At 53.7% G+C, this 23,110-nt stretch overlaps 1 protein-coding gene across 8 annotated transcripts in view; it reads left to right on the top strand.

Moving 5' to 3' along the window:
• The window catches only part of DUSP8 (dual specificity phosphatase 8), a 46,274-nt gene extending 30,613 nt beyond the window's left edge, over positions 1–15,661 (top strand). For all 8 annotated transcript variants that reach the window (XM_085581531.1, XM_031505058.3, XM_031505059.3 and 5 more), the window contains 4 exons: positions 6,789–6,955; positions 8,117–8,276; positions 8,464–8,587; positions 8,972–15,661. In XM_085581531.1, coding sequence (XP_085437657.1) covers positions 6,789–6,955; positions 8,117–8,276; positions 8,464–8,587; positions 8,972–10,052 — 1,532 coding nt within the window. In that variant the 3' untranslated portion in view covers positions 10,053–15,661. The remainder of the gene's footprint in view (positions 1–6,788; positions 6,956–8,116; positions 8,277–8,463; positions 8,588–8,971) is intronic.
• Positions 15,662–23,110: the final 7,449 nt, after the last annotated feature.

Consider the following 23,110-nt stretch of genomic DNA (forward strand, 5'->3'; position numbering starts at 1 on the left):
CGCCGTCCAGGCAAGCTTGGCGAGGGCGCGGACGGAGCGGAGAAGGGAAGGGGGAAGGCTGCGGGAGCCAGGAGGATCTGGCACCAGCATCTCTGCGCCTTCGGGCGCCGGGTTGCGGGGGCGGGGGGCACCGGGCACAGGAGAGTGTGCGGGGCAAGGACGGGCGAGGACGGCGGGGAGAACAAGGGGCCATCGGCTCCGAGCGCTGCGCTGCTGCCCGCCGGAGCCATTTCGCTTCCCCAGCGCAGCCCTGTCTGCCCATCTTGGGTGGTTTCTTTCCGAAAGGGGTTTTGCAGTGTTTCTACCCCCCAGTGACAGGGCGAAGGGCACGCGGAGGAAGGGGATATTAGCTGGAACAGCTTAAAAATATGCCGAGCCTGGGATGACCTAGATTACCGAAGGGTTGAATCAAGCAACTTCCCCTCCATCACCACTTAAAATGGGAGGCTGCTAAAAGTGCTTGACAGGCTTTTGTAGCATGAAGCACATAACCCAGTGATGGTGTCATTAGTAATAAGTCACTCCTGGAAATGACACATTTTTCTTTACTTAGAACGAGTAACGCTGGTCCAAAGCAGGCACAGTCACCAGAGGAAAATCAAGCTCAACAGCTCGAGGAGTGTGTCCGTGGTTGTGTAGGCGGAGGGCTTCCTTTCTGCTTTTCCTTTTCCTAAAGATGTTTTTTGTTTCTTTGGGAGAATGGGAGCAGGCTCTGGGACCAACTTGCAAGGCATGGGGGGCTGGCACAGGTTGGGAGGCAGCAGGGCACTGTAGCAGCAGATGGACAGGGGCTGTTCGGGGTGACCGCTGGGGAAACAGGGAGTGCACATGAATCCATAATAGGGCTGATTCATCGGCTTTCTCATCCCCACTGCCTGGGAAAAAAAAAAAAAAAATAAAAGAACGAGACAACAGTGGGGTGATGAAATTTTGTACCAAATGAGGGGATGGGGAAACCTGGGCAAGGTAGTGGAAAAATAGGCTGGTTGAAAACTGGACATCTCTCTCCAATGCGCTGAGATGGGGGGACATGAAAGAGCATCAGCCAGGAGAGGGCAAGCTGGGCAGGCTGTGGAGCACCAGGATTTCAGCAGGCTTGTGGGAAGGATGCGGAAGCAAATGGGCTGTGTCCACATCAGGCATTGCTGGGAGGGATGGGCTGAATCAAAGTGGGGGACTACAGTACCCGGGGAAACAGTGAGGATGGAGGCGGGGGGAAATTCAGGCACGTCCCAGGCAGCAGGAAATGCTGACAAAGCCCCGGAGCTCCCTGGAGCACAGTGAGTAAGGGTGGCAGTAAGCAGTGTTTCATCATGCCGCCCGGCTTAGCTGCCAGCACCAACAGGCTCCCACCCAGCACGAGAGTCAGGGAGATGGCGTTTTGCAAAGAGGGATTTTCCCAGCGGCTCTGGGGGTTGATGTGCAGCTTGCCAGGCTCCTCCATTTTCTGTCCTTCAGTTCAACCTGCAGCAGAGATGCTCAGCCGAGCACTAAGGCTCATTGTCATAAGAAGGCTGAGCATAATGCAGGTGAGGGGTTTTGCAGGTCCCCACAGCTCTTGTCATCTCCTGCTGTACCTCAGTTCAGCAAGGTGCTTTAACACTTGGGGGTGGATGGGTCAGAGTGCTGGGAGCAGCACAGCCCCGAGGGCTGGGCTGATGAAGAGGGGGTATCCAGGCACCACCCTGGGCACCAAGAGAACGCAGCAGTGGGGAGCCATGCGGCGTGGCGGCTGCTCCAGCAGCAAGCCGAGGCGCGTGTTCGCTTGCATGCCCCGCTGCTCCTTGCCACGTGCCGCCCTGGCAGCAGCTCCCAGCCACCACAGGCATTTTAATGAGAGCCGGGCAGAGCCTGGCCTCTCTCAGCCCCCTCAGCTGCCAGGAGCTTTAGCGGGGCAGAGGGTCTCCAGCAAAGCACAGGCGCGAAGCTCTTTGGTGAGGCTGCGGGCTGCCGCAAAACCTCTGGCAGCAGCCTGGGGAGCCGGTCCCTGAACAGCTCCGGCTGCTGCTCTCTGACTCTCATTATTGCAGCGATGAGGGTGGGCTGTAAAACACATCTTTAATACCCCTGCAGGTCTCCTTCTAGCTTCTGGTGTGAGAGCTGGAGGTGAGGAGTGGGGTGTGGTGGCTGCTGGCCCAGGGAAGACTTCCAGTTCTGGATCCCCTCCTCTTTGCTGCCACAAACTGATGGCACAGCAGAGTGACGTGTCACCTCTTCCCTGTTTCTTGGTGGGGACCTTTGAGCCTGCAATGCACAGCGGAGGCTGCTGAACAGGACATGCTGCTCAGTGTGTTCCATGGGGAATTTCTATGAGACTCATGAGGCTGGGCTCATAGCTCTCTTGGAGAGAAGTTTTGGGATTAGACAGGTGCCCTGGGCAGCTCTTTCACAGCTTCTTGCAGTCAGCAGGGCACAGCATTAAGGCCAGAGCTGTTGGGTTTTTCAGAGGCCTCTGAAGGAGGCGGTGAGTCCATGGGGCTGGAGATGAATGCACAGAGTGCAGCCATCAGAGCAAGGTGTCAGAGGTTTCTCAAGCTCCAGCTCCACTTTACAGCTCCAGCCTCAAAAGATGGCCCCAGTGCAAGGAGGGACACAGGGAACAACAGGGAGCTGGAATATCCATGCTTCATGTGTCCCACATCTTCCTTTTATCCTCAGCAGTGTCTGTTAACATTTCATGCAGCTTAATGGATTGTAAATCCCTAAAGCTAAGGCTTACCACCAGAAGGAAAATAATGCCATACCATATCCCTGTCCCTAGCCAGGACTTTGTCACCTTCTATGTCACCTTCTCTGCGCCACCACTGCTGCCCAGCCTTGGCAGAGAAGGGCACAGTGCAACTCAGAGGTGACAGATTTTTCCTGCGACATTGTCAGTGACCAGCTATGACTAGGATGTCCCCAAAAACCACCTGAAGATGACAGCCAGGGCAGTGGAGGGTTCCTCAGCTATGTCATGGTCCCAGCTCAGGAGTGCAACATCTCTGTCCTTACATCTTGTAATCTCCTTCCATGTCTGTGTTTCTGTTCATTTCGGTTGCAGCTGTCTCAGGGCTGTAGGCAGGCAGTGGTGCAGGGCTGGCAGAGGGCCTCCCTGTGCAGTTTGCTGCTGGAGGGGAGGAGTCACACGGCTCCCAACAGTTGCAGCACTGCAGGTACCACAGGAGCCTGCTCAAAGATGCTGCTGGCATCTTCCCCCTGGCCTGATGGACAGGCTCGGGGAGATTCCCAGGCTGTTTGCCTTCCCTCTGCAGCATCTGTTCTCACAATAAATCCAGCTTCACTGAGTGGTTATCATAGATGTTTAGCTGGAAAATGTGCAGAGGGGAGGGCCTAGCAAAGATGGGGATAGGGGAGAAGTTGTGTTTTCCCCTCTTCTCTGTTTGACGGAAGGCTCATGCAGAGCAGGGCTGGGGGCTGGCCCAGAGGGGTCTCTGCAGGACACAGCAGGAGGTAGAAGAGTGGTCAGCACCCTGTGAGTGAAACCTCAGGTGAGGGAGACACAAAGTCTCCATTATTGCACTCTTCTGGCACTAAGTTGCTGCAACACTGTGCCTCTGTGTGGTTTTCACTTGCAGGAGGGTGATTTTCACTTCCTAGGCCTCCTAGAACCTGCCTGATGCTGGTTCTTGGCTCCTCTTTCCTCCATTTTCAGCAGTAGCAGTGAAGGCATCCCCACGTTTTATTCTGGTTCCCTTCCCTTCCAGTTCCCACTTCTCTTCCTGGGCACTATCTCTGCCTCAGGTAATTGCAGTAGGCAGGCAGACAGTATTCTTTCCAGAGAATGGTTTTGAGAGCCCTCCATGCTGGAACCATGAGCAGCTCACTGGGCCGTGCCACACAAGGACCAGCTCCTCCCCAGCAAGCCTTCACCAGGGTAGGGGAGCATCCAAGAAACCAGAGATCCCCAAACACCCATTCTATGACAGATACAAATCCTTCCTGAGCTTAATTCCACACGTGCCAAGAGAAATGGTGCTCCTGGCATGAGCATTGTGAATAAAGAGGAAAGGCTAGAACTGGTGCTACCCTGGCTCCTCACCTCATTGTGCTCTGCTGCTCTCTCCCAGCAAAACCTGGGATCCATGGCCTGAGGCATAGAGGGGAGGAAAGCCCAAGTATCAGTTGGAGCCCAGCCAGGGACATTCACTGCCTTTGGGATTATTTGAAGAGCTGCTTCACTTTCTAAAAATGAAAGGCACGCTGGAGCAGCCGCTGCAGGGAGGGGTGAGCATCGCTTCCATGTTGGGATGGTGTCAAGTACCTGGCCCCATCTCTAGGGTTTCCCCCAAGCCCAGACTGCCCTCAGCAGCTGCAAGTATGGGGGAAATGAGGACAGGAGGGCTGGGAGCATGCCTGGACTCCCAGACACAGGGCAGGGTTGAGGCTTTGCTTAGTACAAGTCAGGTGAGCTATGGGCATCATGTCAGGTGCCAGCATCCTCCAGTTGTGGCAGCCTGACCAGGTAGTCTCTGCAGCTGAGGGTGCTGCTGCCACCCTACAAACATCCCTGCCTGCTTCACAGCCTCCTTAGTTCCTGCCTGGAGTTCCCCAGGCAAGGCTGGCAGAGGACCTGCTGCCAGCTGAATGTGGTGGGGGTAGGCAGTGGGGAGAGAGCAGCATGCCCTGACCTGTTTGAACTATGAGATCACCTTAAAGAGCCGTACAAACCCATCCTGATGGATGTGAGTGAGTGCAAGATGCTGGGCACCTATGGACCAGAGCAGGCACTGATACCTGGGGCTGCATTTGTGTGTGCCCTGCTCCCCAAAAATGTGCTGTGTTCCTTCAGAAAAATTCCCATGTTTCACACAAGCTTGGGTTCAGATCTGTGCCCCACTCAAACTCAAGTGCTGCAGGCTTCTCTAGGGGAAACTGAAGGAAACACTTCCCAAGGGTTTCATCCCCCAGGCATCAGCACAGGGCAAAGCAGGGAGGTGGCATGTGTCCATGCAGAGCTCTGGCTAGTGATGGACAGTCCTTGGCACAGTAACCAGAGCTATGCTGCACCTGTGCTGGGCCTCCTGCTTTTGCTCTGATTTAATGTCCCAGTTGAGCGGTGATGTCATTTTGGAGGGAGCAAGAGGAAAGGAAGTGCTGGAGAAGATAAGGTGCTTTAACTCTACCCTTCCTGTCTTGACTGGGTTTTAAAGCTGGGAGGTGTGTTAGCTGCCAGGCAAGAAAACAGAGGGGAGGAAAGAGGTTTGTTGAAGGACACCTTTTCCTTAGGCCAGTGGGAGCTGACACCAGGAGGTGCTGAGATGGAATGTGATGGAGTATCTTGGATGTTCCCAAGTGGTGTGAGCATTTATTTTGTGCACTGCTTTGGCTTCTCTATCACTTTCATCTCACAAACATGTCAGATGGGTTGTCTGCAGCACCAGTCATGCCTCTCTCTAGAGTGTGGGTGCCACACCAGCAGCCAGAAAGGTGTTCCAGGAGGATCAGCAGAAATGTTGCCAAAATGCTGGAGAAGGTAAATTGAGAATATGCCAAGGCTGCCCTGCTTCGAAGGGGAGAGGGACTGGCTCCTTAAAAGGTCTTGTTTAGCTGTGGAGATGGGCCAGGGATTCTCAGGGTGCTCAGTCCAGAGACTTGGGGTTTCAAAAGGATCTTGTGGGAGCATACTGGTCCCTTTGACAGTCAAAGGCAGTCAAGCTCCCAAGTCCTCTCTGCCCTTTGGGTGATGTCAAGCTGCATCTGCTCATTCGCATGACTGGGAAAACCTCAAGGGAGACTTGAGGCAGATATGACTCAGGCTCCTCTCCACCGCAGGAAGCTGCCACCCAGATGTCCTCAGCTGGAGGGGAGTGGAATTAGGGCATTGCTAGCCAGACCAAGCTCTACCCTGGAGTACAGGATCAGCAAGTGAGAGCACATCAGGATCAGTGGTCTTTTGCAACTGTGAAGGACATGCAACAGCACCGGGGGTTTTCCAGCTCTCCTTGCTGCCTGCTGTGCAAGCAGGGCAAGGCTTGCAGCCCTGCTCAAGCTTTCAGGACTGGCTATCAGGCTTTTGACCACGCTAGACACTGTGACAATACCTCTGGCTGTCACATGCCAGCTACTGCAACCTCAGCTGAAGGTTTTCTTTAAACTCTGGGCTTCAAGATGCTCAAGCTGAGTGTGACTGCTCAGCAGTTTGGTGCAATAAACTGGACACTGATTGCTGTCACATTCAGCAAGGTCAGAGCATGAAAAACAACAGTGGCTTGCAAGTACCATTATGCCACCATGGTGTGGCAGAAATCATGGGATTGGCAGGGCTGGGCAGAAGGGGCATCTCTCAGAAATCGTGATGTGTAAGCTTAGCCGATGCAGCAAGGTTTGGGCTGACCTCCCAGACCCCAGAACTTTGCATCTCAATGGGTTTGCTTGTCGTCATCCTGCCCTGGTGGATTTTGGTATCAGAAGGTGATCCTGTCCTCAGAATAGCAGGGAGCCAAGAAAAGGACTGTCTCTTCCTGTTATTTGTCTGAATGAAGTTGAGAAGAGCCAATTTCATTGGCAAGGGTGTGGGATGCCTCACATGTGCATTAATATCCAGCTGCAAGAGTGAAAAGTCAGAGCTGGTTCTCCATTCCTTTCTGTGTGTGTGTGTGTGTGTCACGGCCATCACAATGTATGTGCACTGGTTAGTCATGGCTGGTGGCTTGTTGCTCCTGGAGGCTCTGTTCTCAGGGCTGCAGGGTTATCAACTGCTTTGTCTCCACCCAGGCCTCGGATTGCCAGGTACTGATGATCTCAGCCTTGCTGCTCCAAGCTCAATGTCCCAATTTTCTCCACAGGAGGCTTTGCCACCTTCTCATCCTGCTTCCCAGGGCTCTGCGAGGGGAAGCCAGCTGCCATCCTGCCAATGAGCATCTCCCAGCCATGCTTGCCTGTGGCCAACGTTGGCCCCACGCGCATCCTGCCACATCTCTACCTGGGCTCCCAGAAGGATGTCCTGAACAAGGTACAGCCCTGTTGAGGGGACATGTTTGCCCTGTCCCATTGGGGGCTCCAGCCATGCAGAGGGGTGAAGGTATTAAGGATTCCTCTCCTTCCCAGTGGGAAGACCACACAGTGCCCTTTAAAAGGTGCCAGAAAGGCTGTGCTGTGATGTCACACCAGGGAAGAAATTTTGTTTAAAGGAAAAGTAATGATGAGAAGAAAGAAAGAGGAATTGCAGGTAAAGTGCTGCCAACTGCATCTGCCTACTGCAGCCGTGAGGGAGCCAGCCAGGCATCCTCATCCATGGCAGGCAAGGAGGGAGAGGGCTCATGACACCAGACTGGAGCTGGAGACAGAAAGGAGGGAGAGAGAAATTATGTACAGGGAGTAGAAGGAAATTAAAGAAAAAAATGACAAGAATGTGAGCCTGGGAGCTGGACTGGCTCCATCAAGCCTGCTGGAAGGGCAGGAACCGGCCTTTCCAGCAGGCTTGATGGAACCAGTCTGGGTCCAGAACCCTGGGGACCCAGGGCTGAAATCCTGGGGCCAAAATCCCGAGGAGCCAATGCCAGGCAGGGAAAATTATGGTCTTCTTCACTCCCTACCTCTTTGGAGGATTTTGTTCATGTTTTGGAACTGTGTTTTCTGCCATCCCCGCAATGAGGCCACGTGCTGGAGAAGAGAAGCATTGCCCACACAAGGCCTCACTCTGTTGCCTATAGATAGAGCATCTTCTGGCCACATTGGTTAACATAGGGTGCTACCAGTGACTCACTCCACCCTGTTGATGAGATGTCTCCTTTTTCCCTCAGCTGATACTTCCACAGCTTTCAGACAGAGTTTTTGCTAATTTTCTTTATTGTATTGTCCTATTCCTCTCATACTGGGGTTGTTAGGTTTTCCCCCTGGACCCCCTTTCCAAGTATCTTTGGCCTTCTTCACTTTACTTGGACCAAAATAAAGATCTGCTGAGGTTCAAACCTATGTCATCTAAATTGACACAGCTGGTCAATTCAGCTAGTCTCTGCTGTATTATCATCAACTAGGCCAAGGCAGCACTAGGAGACCCACAGGAGAAAATGCTGGGATGGGAAAAGGCAGGGAGTGTTCATGGCAAGACAGATCTTCAGTATGTGGTGCAGGCTGAACTCAGCTGATCATTTGATGGCTTCTTTCCCACCAGGACCTGATGACACAGAATGGGATAAGCTATGTCCTAAATGCCAGCAACTCCTGTCCCAAGCCAGACTTCATCTGTGATAGTCACTTCATGCGCATTCCGGTCAATGACAACTACTGTGAGAAGCTGCTTCCCTGGCTGGACAAGTCCATTGAATTCATTGGTGAGCTTTTCTTACGGTTGCAGACCCTCCAGTTCTCAGCCTTCACAACCTGAACTCTTCTGTCCTCCCTGGTCTTGCTCGCAGCAACTGCTGACCCCTCACGCAAAGGGGCTGGGGTCTGGGGAGGGAGGCTAGAACCATTTTGCTCACCATCATTGTTCTCTCTGTTTCCTCTGCCATGCTCCAGACAAAGCTAAGGTGTCCAGCTGCCAGGTGATTGTGCACTGCTTGGCTGGGATCTCCCGGTCAGCCACCATTGCCATCGCCTACATCATGAAGACCATGGGTATGTCATCTGATGATGCTTACAGGTGAGTTTTCCCCTGGGGGTACTGGGGGGCTTATGCCAGTATGCTTTACTCGAGGGAAGGAAAGCAGGCTAAGCCCAGAAGGAGAGGGTCAGGGCTCCTTGAAGCTCTGTCTTGCCTTGGCTAGGTCCCAGTAAAACCAAACCAAACCTCCCATCATAAAATGCACGCAACAAGGAATGGTTGGGAGTGGTAAAAGGGAGTGGGGAGGCAGTCCCAGCTCTAATCCTGGGGTATCTTAAGGCCCCATGGTTCCCCAAGATCCTTTTCTTGGAGGGTCTGGTCAAAGGTTCTTGATGATGCCTCTTCTCCCTAAAGAGGCCGAGAGAGTAGGGGTGGCCCACTGAGGGACCAAGCATCAACGGGGCTGTCTGTACCTCTCGGCAGGTTTGTTAAGGACCGTCGCCCGTCCATCTCGCCCAACTTCAACTTCCTGGGCCAGCTCCTGGAGTACGAGAGGAGCCTGAAGCTCCTCAAGGCCCTGAAGTCAAAGGGCGACTGGGGCGAGGGGGACGCCCAGCAGGACCCAGCAGAGGTGTCAGAGAGCAGCCGGCATCCCCTAACACCTACCTCAGAGAAGGCCGAGGATGCGCCGAGGAGCACCGGCTCGGCATCCCCCACCAGTGACCCCGAGCGGCAGGCCGGGACCCCGAAGGTGCTGTCGCCCACCAGCCTGCAGCAGGGGCTCAATGGCCTGCACCTCTCCTCCGAGCGCATCCAGGACACCAACCGCCTGAAACGCTCCTTCTCCCTGGACATCAAGTCCGCCTACTCCCCCGGCCTGCGGCAGGACCCCCCCGGGCCCCCTGGACCTGGGGAAGCGCCCAAACTCTGCAAGCTGGACAGCCCCTCGGGCTCGGGCAGCCTCAGCCCCTTCTCCCCGGGGGCGGACAGCCCCGACCGGCCCGCGGGGCCCGAGCTGCTGCTGGAGGCCAAGGTGCGGCAGCGGCGGAAGCACCGGCACGCGGCGGGCTCGCCGGCCCACGGGCTCGGCCCCGGCGGGAGCTGCGCCGCGCGCAAGAGCCCCGGCGCCGAGGACGGGCTGCCGCCGCGGCTCAGCCAGCCGCCCGCCGCGCCCGGCACCGCCGCCGCTGCCTGGAGCGGCGTGCACCTCGAGTCCCCCGGCGCTGCCTCGGGCGAGGCTGGCTGGTTCTTCGCCAAGGACTCCGGCGGCAGCGGCGGCAGCGGCGGCCTGTTTCCCAGCGCCGGCCCGTACCCGCCGCCGTTCGGCTGCGGCGCGGCGGCGGCCGGCTGCGAGATCAGACTGAGGGACAAGGCGCGGGCCGAGCCACGGGACGGGCGGCACAGCTGGCATGAGGAGGCCGGCGCCGAGAAGCAATTCAAGCGAAGGAGCTGCCAGATGGAATTCGAGGAAACCATGTCCGAGGGCAGGGCTCGCGAAGAGCTGGGCAAAATCAGCAAACAGTCCAGCTTTTCGGGCAGCATGGAGATCATCGAGGTGTCCTGACACTCACCTGGGGCGCTCGGAGACCTGGGCCGGGGCTGGGGCGGGGGGATATTTAAGCTGGGGGGAGCGGGAAGGGGGGCGGTGGGGTCGGGGGGTGTATTTATACTTGCGCGTGCATTTTCGGGAGCGCAAGCGCTGGAACCGAAGCGAAGGTGGACGAGTCTTTCCAGAGTCAGGAAACATAGCGGCGGATGCTTGGTGTCCCTCCTGCACTCACCCTGGTCCTTTCCCGCCCATCCCCAGGGCGCCCCAGCCCTCAGAGACCCGCACTCAAAATTTGGGCCTAAAACTCAAGTGGGAAGAGTTGGGGAAGTGGCAGGTATTGCAATTTTGGCTGTGGTGATGGGGCACAGCACCTGGAGGGGGGACCACAGCTGCCCCTTCCCTGCACCCTGGTGCACTAAGCATGCTCCGCTGTGTTTCTCTGGCTAAGTATCCTAAAAATGCTGCACTGGAGCAGCCCTATACATATATAAATATATATTATATATAATATAAAGAAAAAAAAAAACCCGAAAACACACACACAAAAGAAAAGGTAAATGGTTTTACTGCAATTTTTATTGAGACGTAAATAATATTTCAATTTTTTTGTTTTGTTTTTAATTTATTGAAGCTGTTCATTCTGGCAATGATTTGCAGACAATGTGGGGCGGTACTTTCAGCTCTATTTTTACTGTGTATGGTATTTAAATCTGAAATACGAGTTTCTAAGCAATATCTGAGGCCTGTGGCTCCTTCTATAGTTGATGTCCACAACATAGATTTCCCCCCTTATTTCTGGGCATACCAACAAGGGGACAGGAGACTCTTCTGGGCACTTTTTCTAGAAATTAACAAGTAAATGAGCAAACCATAAAACCTTCTTATGACACAAACTGAGCCAGAAAACTCTTCTGGAAGCTGCTGCCTCTTCTTCCCACCATGGTCTCTGTTCGTTTCCCCTCATCTCCATCCCAGCCAGTACCACCATCCCAGCCATCATCCCATCCCAAGCATTGTCCCCATTCTGGCCATCACCCAATCCCAGACATACCCCCTCTCCTCCCCTCCCTTCCTTTTGGCTGCCCATCCTCGCTGGAGGTGGGAGGGTGGGAGTCACCTGAAGTGGATGGAAGGCTGCAGGATGTCACCTCCAGCTGCGTGGGGAAAGTGTCGGAAGCTGCCAGAGCAGAGGGAGGGATGGGAGGCTGGTGGTAGTTGGGGTTCTTGTTGGGAGGTGTCTTGCCTGCCTGCCCCAGCCCTTCAGCTCCCCCTCACCTCAGCTACCTTGCTTGGGAAGTGTGGGCACCACTTTCCCTTTGGGGGCGGGGTTCTTCTGGCTTCCCACATCCTTTGTCTCACATCTGAGAAACTCAGGGGGAGCATGTTTGCAGGTGCCGGGACTCTCCCAGTCCTCTTGCCCTCCAGGCCAGCTCCCCTCCATCCAGTGGATGATGAGCTGTCCAGACATGAAGCTCTGCAAGCACATGGAGGGGCATAAGTGACTTGTTTTTGGAGATGGTTGGCTGCTTCCTCCTGTCTGGTGGGAAGCCATGCTCTTGCCCCCAAACCCCCATGTCAGGATTGCTGAGAAGCTGCTTTCTGAAGCTGGAGGCACTGAGCTGCCTCCACTGCAAAGCACATCGCTCCCTGCAGCTCTCTTTGCTTTCTCCCTTGTCTCGCACTAGTTTGCAAAGCTGATACCTCAGGGGTCTGTGTTCGTGCATGTCTGTGTCCTGTGTCATCCTTGGAGTGTTGTTTTTTTTTTTTCTTTTCTGGGTCCACATGGTTTCTCTCCCTTTCCCTTTTTCCTCCTCTTATCATTCGTTTCTATCTTTAAATCAAACTACCCGTGACAAAACCAAATGATCTCAGGTTTAAAACTGAACATAAAGCAGAGGCGTGAGGAGCTGCAATCACACGAGGAGGGGCTGCTCGCTTCAGCTCGTTGCTTCCTCAGCCACCTCTGTGTTTGCAGTTGAGGCAGGTCTCCCTGGAGACTCCTTGCTCTCTTCCGGCTTTAGTTTTTCTGGTTTTCCATGGAGCTATTTGGTGAGATCCTGGGGACCCCCACATGCTCCTGAGTGGTTCCCCACAGTGTGGAAGGGAGGGATGGGGGTGGATGGAGAGCCAGGGACCACCTGCTCTTCTCCCCACATCACTTTTGATGAGAGTGAGAGATCTCATAGTCAGTCCTGAAAAGCCTACCACCACCCTTCATTGCCTCCAGCAACCACCTCAAACCTGCTCAGTGTTGCCAACCTGAACGTTGTTCTCATGAAGCAGTGATGACACTATTTTCTAAGCTCCCTTTCTAGACTCCAGAAGACATTTAGATCCACCCCATGAGCTATTTCAGGAGCTCCACTTGCAGCAGGCTGTCCTAAGTAGGCAGCAGTGTCAAGGCCAGGGAGGGAGAAGAAAAAGGCTTCATCCTTCCTCTGGTGCCTCCTCACTGGGCACAGTGTTAGTGTCACCTGCCTCCTGCCCAAGGAGTGCTTCTGGTCCTCCTTCCCCTTCTGCTGCCCTCAGTGGCAGCATCTCTTCCCAAGCATGCCAGTGGTGATTGCTGATCTCTGCCCTGTAGCGTTCGTTCCCTGCCCATCCCATAGTCCTTCAGGGTTGGTGCCAGCATGGACTTAACTGAGCTCAGGTCAGGAAGTTGCTGGCAGGAGCTGGTGTAGCTTTGAGAAATGGAGAGAGGCTTAAATGGCTTCTCAAGGGATGTTATAGAAAGGACAACAGGTGGCCAAAACCAGGTGGGGAGATGAGACAAAGCACTAGCCAGCTCCCATCTGATTCCTCCTGTCAAGTGACACAGTGTGTTGCAAGCACAAAAAAGCAGATGGAGCAAGTCAGGAAGGACTTGCATGTTGCCAATGAGATCCAGAATGTCTGCAAAGAGGCAGTGGTTTGCTTTTTGTCATCTACACTCTGCCATCGCCTGGATGCTTCTGACACATATTTGAGGTTTTACACACTGTGGACTCCTGTCTCCTCTGAAACCAGAACACAGATAAGTATACTTTAGGATTAGCAGATCATAGATATTCATGACCCACCTCTGCAGCCTTATTTTGATGCACTTTGCATTCATCTCTCTCCTTTACATTGGGCATGTGCATCAGAAACCCACATATATACAATATTTTAAGTCTATATCCAGAAAATAAGTCTTGATGGAGCAGCCCTGCCCAAGTGTCTCCTGCCCATCTTGACCCAAAGCCAGGGTCACCAAGTGGCTTGCAACTAACTTTTTTTTTTTTTTTTTTAAATCAAACTCTGTCTAATGAACCACTTTGTCCATGAGTCAGACAGCTGTGAATTGTCATGAGGACGGATGTGCTGGGTGGTAATCCTCCACATCATGTGTCAGCCAAGTCTTTTTTGTGGGCTCTTACAGCCAGCTGACCCATCCCAAAGCCTCACTGGAACCAAAAATCACCTTTCCATGCCGATCTGATGAGGGTGCATTCATTTGTAGGGACCTACAGAGGCGGAAGTGTGAGCAGAGGAGAGGAAAGGTCTCTTCTTTCAAGGGAGGAACCAACAATGCTGCTGAGTGTCCGATGCAATGCCTGCACTTTCCATCACATGGAGGACTGAGCAAATCACAGCTCTCCTTCAGAGCAGGAAGGACATTTGGCTCCTTTCCCCCCCAGCCTCTGCCTGTCTGCAGGGCCGAGCCTCCCGGCCACCTCTGTCCCAGCTGAGCAAAGCTGGCAAGAGGGCAGTGATCAGGTTGGCAACACTGAGCCAGAGGCTTGGGTCAGAGCAGGCTCGTCCCTGGCCTCAGCATCAGCGTCCCCAGCCCCTGCTGCTTTCCCAGCCCTTCTCTTTGTCTGCTTGTTTTTTTGGATGTCCATCCTTGTTACATCTGCCCTTTAGGAGACAATGCCCCTCAGAAACTCCCCTACTGTCCCCTTTCCCCTCCCATTCTTAATACTAATGATAATAAGCTATCAGTGTTGTCATTGCAATCTATGAATGATAGATTTGAGTATTTATGATTATTATTATGATTATTATGGTTATGATTCTGTACTTTTTTGCTTCTTACTCTTTGTATGTTGCTCTTTGTTTCTCTGTTGTGAATAAAAGCAAGGCCCCATCTCACCTTCTCTCTGCTCCCCGCAGCCCGGCTGTGGCTGACTCGGCACAGCTCCCGGCTGCCCCAAGCCTCAGGAGGCAAACCCTTGTCAGAGGAGCTGGAGGGAGGTGCTTCCTAAGGATATAAAGGCACACAAACCCGGGGCAGTACCATTCTCTTAACTCTTCCCTTCCCTTCCTGCAGCTCCTCTCTCCCATACAGGTTCTTGCTCATTTTTGCAAGAGGCAGGAACCCACTGGCACCAACAACAGGATTAAATGGAAAAAGCTTAAAGCTTTAAGGAGCATTGGCCAGGCACCCACTTCATGGAATCAGCTCCCTCCAGGTCATGGTCCTCTCACCTTCTTCAGCTGGCTGCAGCTGCAGGCTGCATCTTCACCCACAGGGGCTTCTTGCTCTGGCATTGCAGCTGCTTTGCAAAGCTGTCCTGCTCAGCTGAGCCCGGGACATTGGCTGCTGCTTTAGCCACATGCCCTGGGCTTCCTGGGCTTGAGTGTCCTCCTCATGCTGGTGGTTCCCCTGCCCAGGAGCAGCACAGCCTGGGGAATACACATGGACAGTGCTAGAGCAAGCCCAGTGGCAGAGCCACAGGGAGACATGTGAGTGGCCTCTGGTACCTGGAGGGATTTAGACAGGCTGGGAATAGCTCCCAGCATAGGACTTGGTATGGCCTTTATCAAACACCGATAAATTGTGGTGTCATGAGCAGAGAGAGACTGGTGCTGGTTTTTTGCACCCATTGCCTGTGCTCCTTGTACAACCTGGAGATTTCCAGATGACTGTAAGGTGTAGGAGGAGACATTAGGGGAAGGGAAGAGGACCCCCATCTGCGCCGTGGTACAAAACCCTCCCAGTACTGCGCCAGCCCCATGAAGAGTCATTTTAATTTGCAGGGTTTAACACTGCCCTTCTCCAAGTGGCCCAGGCACAGTTTCTTGTCTCTGTCATGACTTTGCTTTGTCATGGGTTGGGGTCCTTCTCATCATGCTGTGCTGAACACATTTCCAAGGTTGCTCTGAGACCACACTGGAGAGGAGAGAGCTCAGGTCTCATCCCTCTCTTGGGAAACCCTGGTAGATCTCTGCTAGGGTCCTGGTCCAGCATCACCCTTCCTACCTCACCTGCCTTTGGAGCAGCCATGGACAGGGAGGGAGCAGGCAGGTTCTGACCATGCCGAGACTGACCCTCTTCTCCCTTCCTCATCCCTGTAGGATCAGACCCTTCCTCAGCAAGCACAACAACAGAGAGGGGGTCTGTACCCACCCTGCTGTACCTGGGGACTCCCAAGCATGGAAGAGAGGGTCTGGCCACCAGCCCCACCACACTCCCTTCCTCGCTGTCCATTTGGCCAGCGCCGGCGTCGGACCCGGGGAGACACCCTGCCCCTGCCTTGTCTTTATTTATTTATTACCAGAGGCTGTAAACAGCAGTGCTTTTCTACCCTCTACTTTCTTTTCCTTTCTTTTGTATTTTGGAACAACGTGTTGTAATAAATACCCGAGTAGGTGTTTTAACAGCTGGTGTCAGCCTTGGTTTTTGAGGGTCAGACATTCTCAGGATGGGGCTCTTTGGGAGTTTGGGGAGGGCAATGGACCTTTTAGTGATGGGGCCTAGAGCTGGTGGAGAGCTGGACATAGAGGCAGACCTGGACACAGACAGACCTGGATGCACAGCCAGACCTGTGTCTATGTATAGGGCCCAGCAGCTGAAAGCTGCAGCTGGACTAATTCAAAGCAGAAATAAGAGTAGTGGCATAACATTTAATTGGGGCATTCATGGGAACTCAGACTGCAAACTGCCACTCTAGGGGCTCTGAAGCTGTAGTCAGGTGCCTAAGCATCCCCTTTCTAATGGAAAGGACTGTCCCAGTCCTGCTTCAGATGGGGCACACATGTAGGTAATTACACAGATCGCCAAGCTAAAGAGCACAGACATGGGGTGTTTGCATTGAAATATACCGTTGTTGGTTTTTATTATTATTACTATTATTATCATTATTATTATTTTGCTTCCCAGCTGTGTTCTGCTCCCACCTTGCTCCTGACAGAACAGCAACAAGCCACACGCTTGCTGTGCATTACAGCAAAACCCTATAAACATTCCCTGCTCACCCATGGCCAACTGAGCCATGCTGTGCTCAGGGGGCAGCTGGCAGGAGCCAAGCAGCAGCCCCATTTTGACTGAACTGTGCTCAAGTGGAAGCTGATGGAAGCATTTCCCTGCTTCCCCCTGCAGCAGGTTTTCTTTGGAGGGAGGAGAAGGTGTGAGCAGGCTCCCTGCAGTTCTGGCTCCAGAAAGCCTCAGCACTTACTGACATGTATGTAGAAGGGACATCCATCCTCACAGCTGCTTTCCACAGGCTGGGCTAAACCCCTGTGTCTTTTATAAATTCATTCCCCTTATCCAGCTGCAATTGCTGGGTGTTTTATAAAGCTTCACAAAACTACTGCCATCACCTGCTGTTGGGGTAGACGCTCAGTGTGCAGCTTTAGCCTCCTGTGCCTCTGACACCACTAGCAGCTCCAGAGAGGCTGTTTGTCCTCCTCTCCCAACCACTTGTTACCATGTGGGACATGGGAAGGGACAATTATTTAATAGAGAATCATGAACACTTCTCCCATCTCCCTCCCAGTTTACCTGCCCCTGGCTTAGTTTTTCCAAACTCACTACCTAGGGGAAGAGTAGTGCTGCAGTAGAGTCCCCAGAGCTGATGCCTTGTGTTGCTACCTGCACAGTCACAATTGAATCCTCTCATGTTTCAGAGGGACATTCCCCCTGGGCCAGGGGGCTGGCAGAGGCACCCAGGTGGGAGGAAACCCAGGTGAAGCTGCTCTTATCTGGGGCTGGGGCTCTAAGTATGTGGAGGCTCTGTCCCCTGGCAGAGGCACCTATGGGTGTGCAGCCAGCACAGCTTCCTCCCCCTGCCCTGGTGCTGAGGCTGCCTCTCCTCCTGTTCCTCATGGTTTGCACGGCAGAAACCATTACTGCAACGAGAAACCCAGGAACGTCCTTTTTCCAGCTCTCTGGCTTTTATTGACTCAGAGAGGCTGCCAAGCCTATAAATAAATGTTCCTTGAGCTAAATATAGCAGCCACTGAAATAGGCTGCTGACTATTTATTTAGCTTGTGGCCTCTTTGAAAGCTTGCCAGTCCATACTGCCTTTACCTTCATGCCGTCCCACCCGGGGCTGTGGCCACCCACCACGGGGCCATGGCTGAGTCAGCACGGGGAGAAGGGGTCACAGAAAGTCAGCCCCAGCTCTGCAGGGCTGGAGCGCCAGGGTGACATGGTCTGGCAGCTGGAGGAGCTTCTGCACCCTGTACCCCTGCCTGGAGAGCTGGGGGTTCCCAGGAGGGACATTCGCCAGAGCAGTCAGGCAGGGGCTGAACCAGTCACAAGCCAGTTTTCTCTCCTGTGAGGACTTGGTGTCTTTTTCCAGCACCAGAGCCTGGAAAAGTGAATCTATCTATCATATCCCTCAGGCTTTCCAGCATTAGGTGGTGTGCATTGCTTTTCCACACTTAGCAGGAGCATAAATACTCTTGGTGCACAGAGCTGCTGTGTGTTAAGACACTGAGGACAGCCAGGGGCATAATTGACCCCCACCCTTGCACCCCTATTTGAGCACCTCAGGACACTGAAACTGGCAAGCTGTGCTGTGGTTCTGACCTGGTCTCTGGCCTCAGCTGCTGGGTGCTCTTCAGGCAATGCTGCAACCACTTCCCCTCCTGGGCTATCCCACTTCATTGTGTGTCTGGGAGCAGCCTGGGAGATGCCATTTGCCACACTGGTGAGATGAGCTCTCATTAGGGCCCCACACTCAGACAGGCTCGGTGGGATGCATGTTCCTTCAGAGCACTGTTGGTTGTGCATTGATGCAAGAGGGGATGGGCTTCATCTCTCAAAGACTGCTGGAAAACAAGGTGAGTTCTGCTCCGTGCTGTAGACACTCTTCTACACCCCAAGCCTAACAGGAATAGGATGCTGCTTTCCTTGGGCTGTGAGGAATTCACTGCAGCTGCGTGCCAGCCAAGGGAAAAACCCCGTCACTCCCTGGAAAGCCACATTAGCTCCTGGAGCAATCCAAGAACATTCATAATGTTTAGCACTTACAGAGGGTTTTGCTAAACATGAGCTAATCCTTACAACACCCATGGGAAGGAGAAAAGTAATTATTGTTATTTGACTTAATTTTTCCTTTTCCATGTACCCCTGCAGATGAGGATCAACTCTACCTAGTCCTGAGAGCTCTGGAAATCAGAGAAGAATCCCACTCATCCCAGCTTATACAAATAGGAAACCTGGAGCCAGGATGGGGCAGGTTATTTGCCAAAGGCCACCCAGGAAGGCAGAGTTGGAGCCTCTGTGGAGTGCAGGGGAGGGGTGGGAATGGGAATCCTACTCCAGACTATAATTTCACAACTGACAGGGTAATTCTGGTCCCCTTCAGGTCCTCACTGCAGGATACCCACAGGATGCAGATGCTTTGCATTGCTGCTTACTTTCCTGTCCACAGTATCACCTCGCAAGGTGGCTAGAGAGATACCCTGCTCTCCATGGCAGTAGGTGCTGCCAAGGCTCGTGAGCATATTGGTTTGGAGCACTACTGCAGCAAGTCACAGAATTCCCACACGTGACCCCCCACTTCTGGAATAACAGCCCCAGATCCGCTGCCATGTGTGGCAGATCCCACCAACCCTCAGCCACTGGGTGAGTGGCCTCCACAGCTGTGGCCAGAGCACCCCAGGGCGGGCAAGGAGCTGATGGGATGATAGCTGAGCTTGTCCCAGCCATGTGGCATTGGAACAAGGCTGGCTTGGAGGGCTGAGATGCTACTGAGGTCCCTCCAGGGGCAGAGAGGGTCTGCATTAGGATGCCTCAGGTGAAATTGTAGACCAAAATGAGGGTCAACTGCTTCCCTGTGTCTTTTGCAAAGAGGAAGGACAGTTTTAGGGGGTTCCATAGAGCCATCAATGCTCCCTGGCCACAGTCCTCAGCTGAAACCCAGGCACTCAGTGTCTGAGTGGAAATATTGTCTGTCGGCAGTACCCAGATGATGTCATTTAGTTTTCCAGGCTTCTGGGCTGAGCCAGCAGCTCCAGCCAGTATGACTGGATATTCTTTATTTAGAAGGAGCCCAAGTGCAACTGAGTCCAGGTCTTTGCAGCACCCCTCTGCCACCTCCCTTCCCTGCTGATGCAATCCCATCGGCAGCAGGCACATCAGGATGCCTGAGGTGGTTCTTGGAGCCTCAAACTGGGACCTTGCCAGGGAGGTGGGAAAGGGAGATGCTGTTAGGGGCAGGTGTGTGCTATCAGACCTTCCCCAGGCAGAGGAATCTCCAGCTCCCTCTGGGCAATGCACACAGCACAGGAACACTTGTCCCTCCAGGTGTCCTTTTATCTCCCTTCAACTCCCTGAGAAATTTGTCCTGAGCTCCCCAGCATGGTAGTGGTCACCCTCCTCATGCTCACACTTGTCCTCTCCAGTCTGGGTTACTGCAACTGAGCCTCAGGCTGGCTTTTGGGGGCTTTCTAGTTGGAAATCAAATGTTTTCCCCCTCTGACACCCTTAACCTGCCTTCTCTCCCCCAGCAGCATCTCCTGACAAGTGCTAAGAATAGCCCTGCCTCTGGCTCCAGGCTGGTGCTGTTTGCTCAGTGACTCAGAGCTGGCCAGGCAGGCACTTACTCAAAGTGCCCCATTACTCATCTGTCTGCATCGCCCCAAGGATGGGGTTTGTGTCTCTCATTTGCCTCTCCTTTAAAGATACTTTATTTATTTCTATTCAATAAAGCCGCCATGCACAAGGAGAGGTAGTTTTCCTGCTGTAGATTTACCTCTAAATATGTGTGCCCTGACCCAAAATGCTGCAACCCCTATAGATCACACTGGCAGCCCAGCACTGCTCCTTCTCACTGCCTTGCCAGGAAGGAGCTGTGCCGGCAGGAACAAGGCATATGATAATGCCTCTCAAAATTGCATTTCGAGGCACCAGGGTAACAATGAAAACAAAAATTCTCTCCTGCAGAAACCATCTGTGTTTAGTACCAGTGTGGATCTGACTGTGCCCAAATCCAGCTGGCCTCTCAGATGCCCAAGGCATGACCCAGCTGCTCCCGTCTTGCCCACAGCCCACACTAATTGCACCCCTCCTTCCTCTCCACAGAGTGTGTCACTGCCCAGTGGGCAAAGCACCTCAGCAAGTTTTAAAAGCCCTCAATTTTTAAAAAAGTGGTTTCATTTCCAAACAACAAAAAGGCAGCAGCTTCCTCATCTGGTTTGCTCCCCTGAGGCATCCTCTGAGTCACAGCCAGTTGTGCTGGGAGCAGAGCTGCATCCTGACCAGTGCACATCTGTGTTTGCAAGGCACTGCCTTGATGGCACTGCCAGGGGAGGACACAGGGATGGTTGCTTGGGATAAGGAAAGCATGGCATTGGCGGAGGAATTGGAGGAGGTTTGTAGGAACAGCATTTTGTTCTCTTTTTGCTGCTTCAACCCCATAGTTTCCTTGTTTTGCTGTTATTCAGGTTTTTCTTCCAGTTTTTCCAATCCTGCTGCTTCATGGCATCACTCTTCAACCCTGCTGTCATCAGGGAGCCCAGCACTCTGCTCCAAGATGCTTCTTGAAGCCTCAACAGCACACAGAGGGCCTCCTGAGAGGAGGCACAACCTCCATATGAGGCACACCTGAGTATCCCAAGCCAGGCATGGTTTGTATCTTGGAGAGATGCACGTTGGGTGTAAATAGATACACCTTGCATGGAAGTGGGCAGCTGGTCTGGATTTGGGCTGTGGCTGTGGCACTTCTCACCACTGTGCCCTGGGTCTCCACATATCAATGCTGAGGTTCTGGTCCTGCATTGCTAACCCCAAGGGAGCCTTTCCATCCATCCAGGATGAGTGGGCTCCCAGTGCCTCTCCCCAAAGCCCAGCACAGGAGAGATGGGGGCTTGTTCCTCAGAGGAGATGGTATCTCCAGCTCAGTCAAGGCTGGCAGCAGCGAGGGATGCAGAACAGAAGGAAGCAGGAGCCTGAACATCCACCATGGGCTGGAAATGGGATCCTGCGTGTCCTGGCAAACACATATTTGTTTGCTCCCTCCATCCCAGTGACCTCCCCTCGATAACAACCCCTGCGGCCATCTGGGGGCATGGTGTAGTAGGAGAGCAGGACCAACCTGCCCAGTTCGGTCCTTTCTGACAGACCCCACTGGCACCCCAAGCATCCATCACACTGCCGAAAGAAAGGCTGCTTCCAGCCCTGGGAGATGAGGCCACAGCGAAGCCAGGCCGTGTCAGAAGAGGCAAAGGGGGCAAGCTCAAAGCAAGCTTTGTGGGACACCTTTCCCTGGCAGCGGAGCCGGCTCAGGAGCGGAGGGAGTCCTGAGCTGCACCATCGCAGGCGCCGTGCGCTGGCCCTGCAGCGAGGCGAGCGAGCAGCCTCTGCTGGCCTCTACCGGGAGCCGTCGCACCACCGCACGGCTGTCTGTGCAACACCAGGGAAAGAATTTACCCTCGTTTCATGTCCTTCAGGAGAGCTCGGGGTGACACTCGGTGCCGGACAAACCCCTTTCTGCAAGGGTGCTGAAGCACTGCTGCAGGTGTTGGTACAGAGGAGGAGGAGAGGAAAGAGGGATGAAGGCAAACAGCTGCTCACATCTTGTTGGACCGATGCAGGACAGAAGTCTGGAGAGTGAAGATGTGTGCAAGACCACAGCTCATGATGGGCCAGGAGCCCCCAGCCTGGCTGTGACTTGAGGGAGGGCCGGTGCCACTCTGCCCTTCAGCTTTGAAATCTCTTGCACCCTACAGGTGCAAACGAAGAGCATTAAGAGCAAGGATGTGGAGGTTCAGTGCCTCTGCAAGCAACCTGTCCTTCATCAGCATGGCTGGGAAGAACGTGTCAACCCTAATTTTTGCAGTATCCAGCTCCCATCTCATCTCCAAGCACTAGAGAAGGGAAGGGCTCCATGTTCTCCTAAGAGCCACAAGTGCTCCATTCACTTGAACCATGCGGATTCAAGTCTTTTGCATCTCTGAACCCACCAAGGGCCAGATTTGGGTTGCAGCACTGATCAGCTCAAGATAACAGCTGTTGGGCTGTGGACAAAAGTCTGTAAAAGATGCTACAGTCCACTTCTAGGAGACCCTGCTCTGCATCCCAAAACCTCTTTCTTTACTGAATCCCAGCCTGTCTTCCTCATTAGAGAGGATAGTGACAAGTGACCACTGCCTTACAGATTCCACGTGCCATCTGTGACACAGGTGTGCAGACCCGTCCAACCTGAGGAGGTGAGAAATGCCCAGCGGCAATCCTCTCTGGCTCAGCACAGCATTCTGGGCTGGGCAGGAATGCTGCTGCCTTCAGCCTGTCTTCAAGGCTTGGCTTTGGCTTTGCCCTGACATCCCCTGAGCACAGTGCTGTGACGCAGCGTCTGCATTTGGGAGCTCCCACACAGCCACTGTCCAGCAGACTTGGTGGTGGCCAAGAAAGAGCCAGACTGCCTTGTCTCCAGCCAGGCAGCATTAACCTCCCCCCACCAGAGACATTCCTCAGACCTTGCTTGTACTTGCAAAAGTGCATCATGAAGTCAGAGTGCTGCCAGGGCTGCCTCTCCCTGCTCTGCTTTCCCCATTAATTGCTGACCAGACCATCCATTAGGGAGTAACAGCGAGGATGTGCAGAAGATGCTCTCCACAGGCACCTGGCATGCTTGCCTCTCACTTGCTACAAACCTCTGGGACTGGCACAGATGTCCAGGATATTTTTGTTGTGCAGCCCCTGAGAAAACAACCAGGTGCTCAGGGCTCTGTAGTTCTTTACCGCTGCAGTAGACACCTGTGGGTTCAGCCCTGGGCTCCATGGGCAGGGCACAGAGGGTATGGAGAAGCTGGAGATGGAAGAAGTGCAATTTCCACCATGGTGAAGGCATTGGTTGGCTAAGGGGTGCCTGTGAGGGCT

Source organism: Lonchura striata, chromosome 5 (assembly GCF_050655825.1).
Source record: "Lonchura striata isolate lonStrDom1 chromosome 5, ASM5065582v1, whole genome shotgun sequence".
Classification (NCBI taxonomy): domain Eukaryota; kingdom Metazoa; phylum Chordata; class Aves; order Passeriformes; family Estrildidae; genus Lonchura; species Lonchura striata.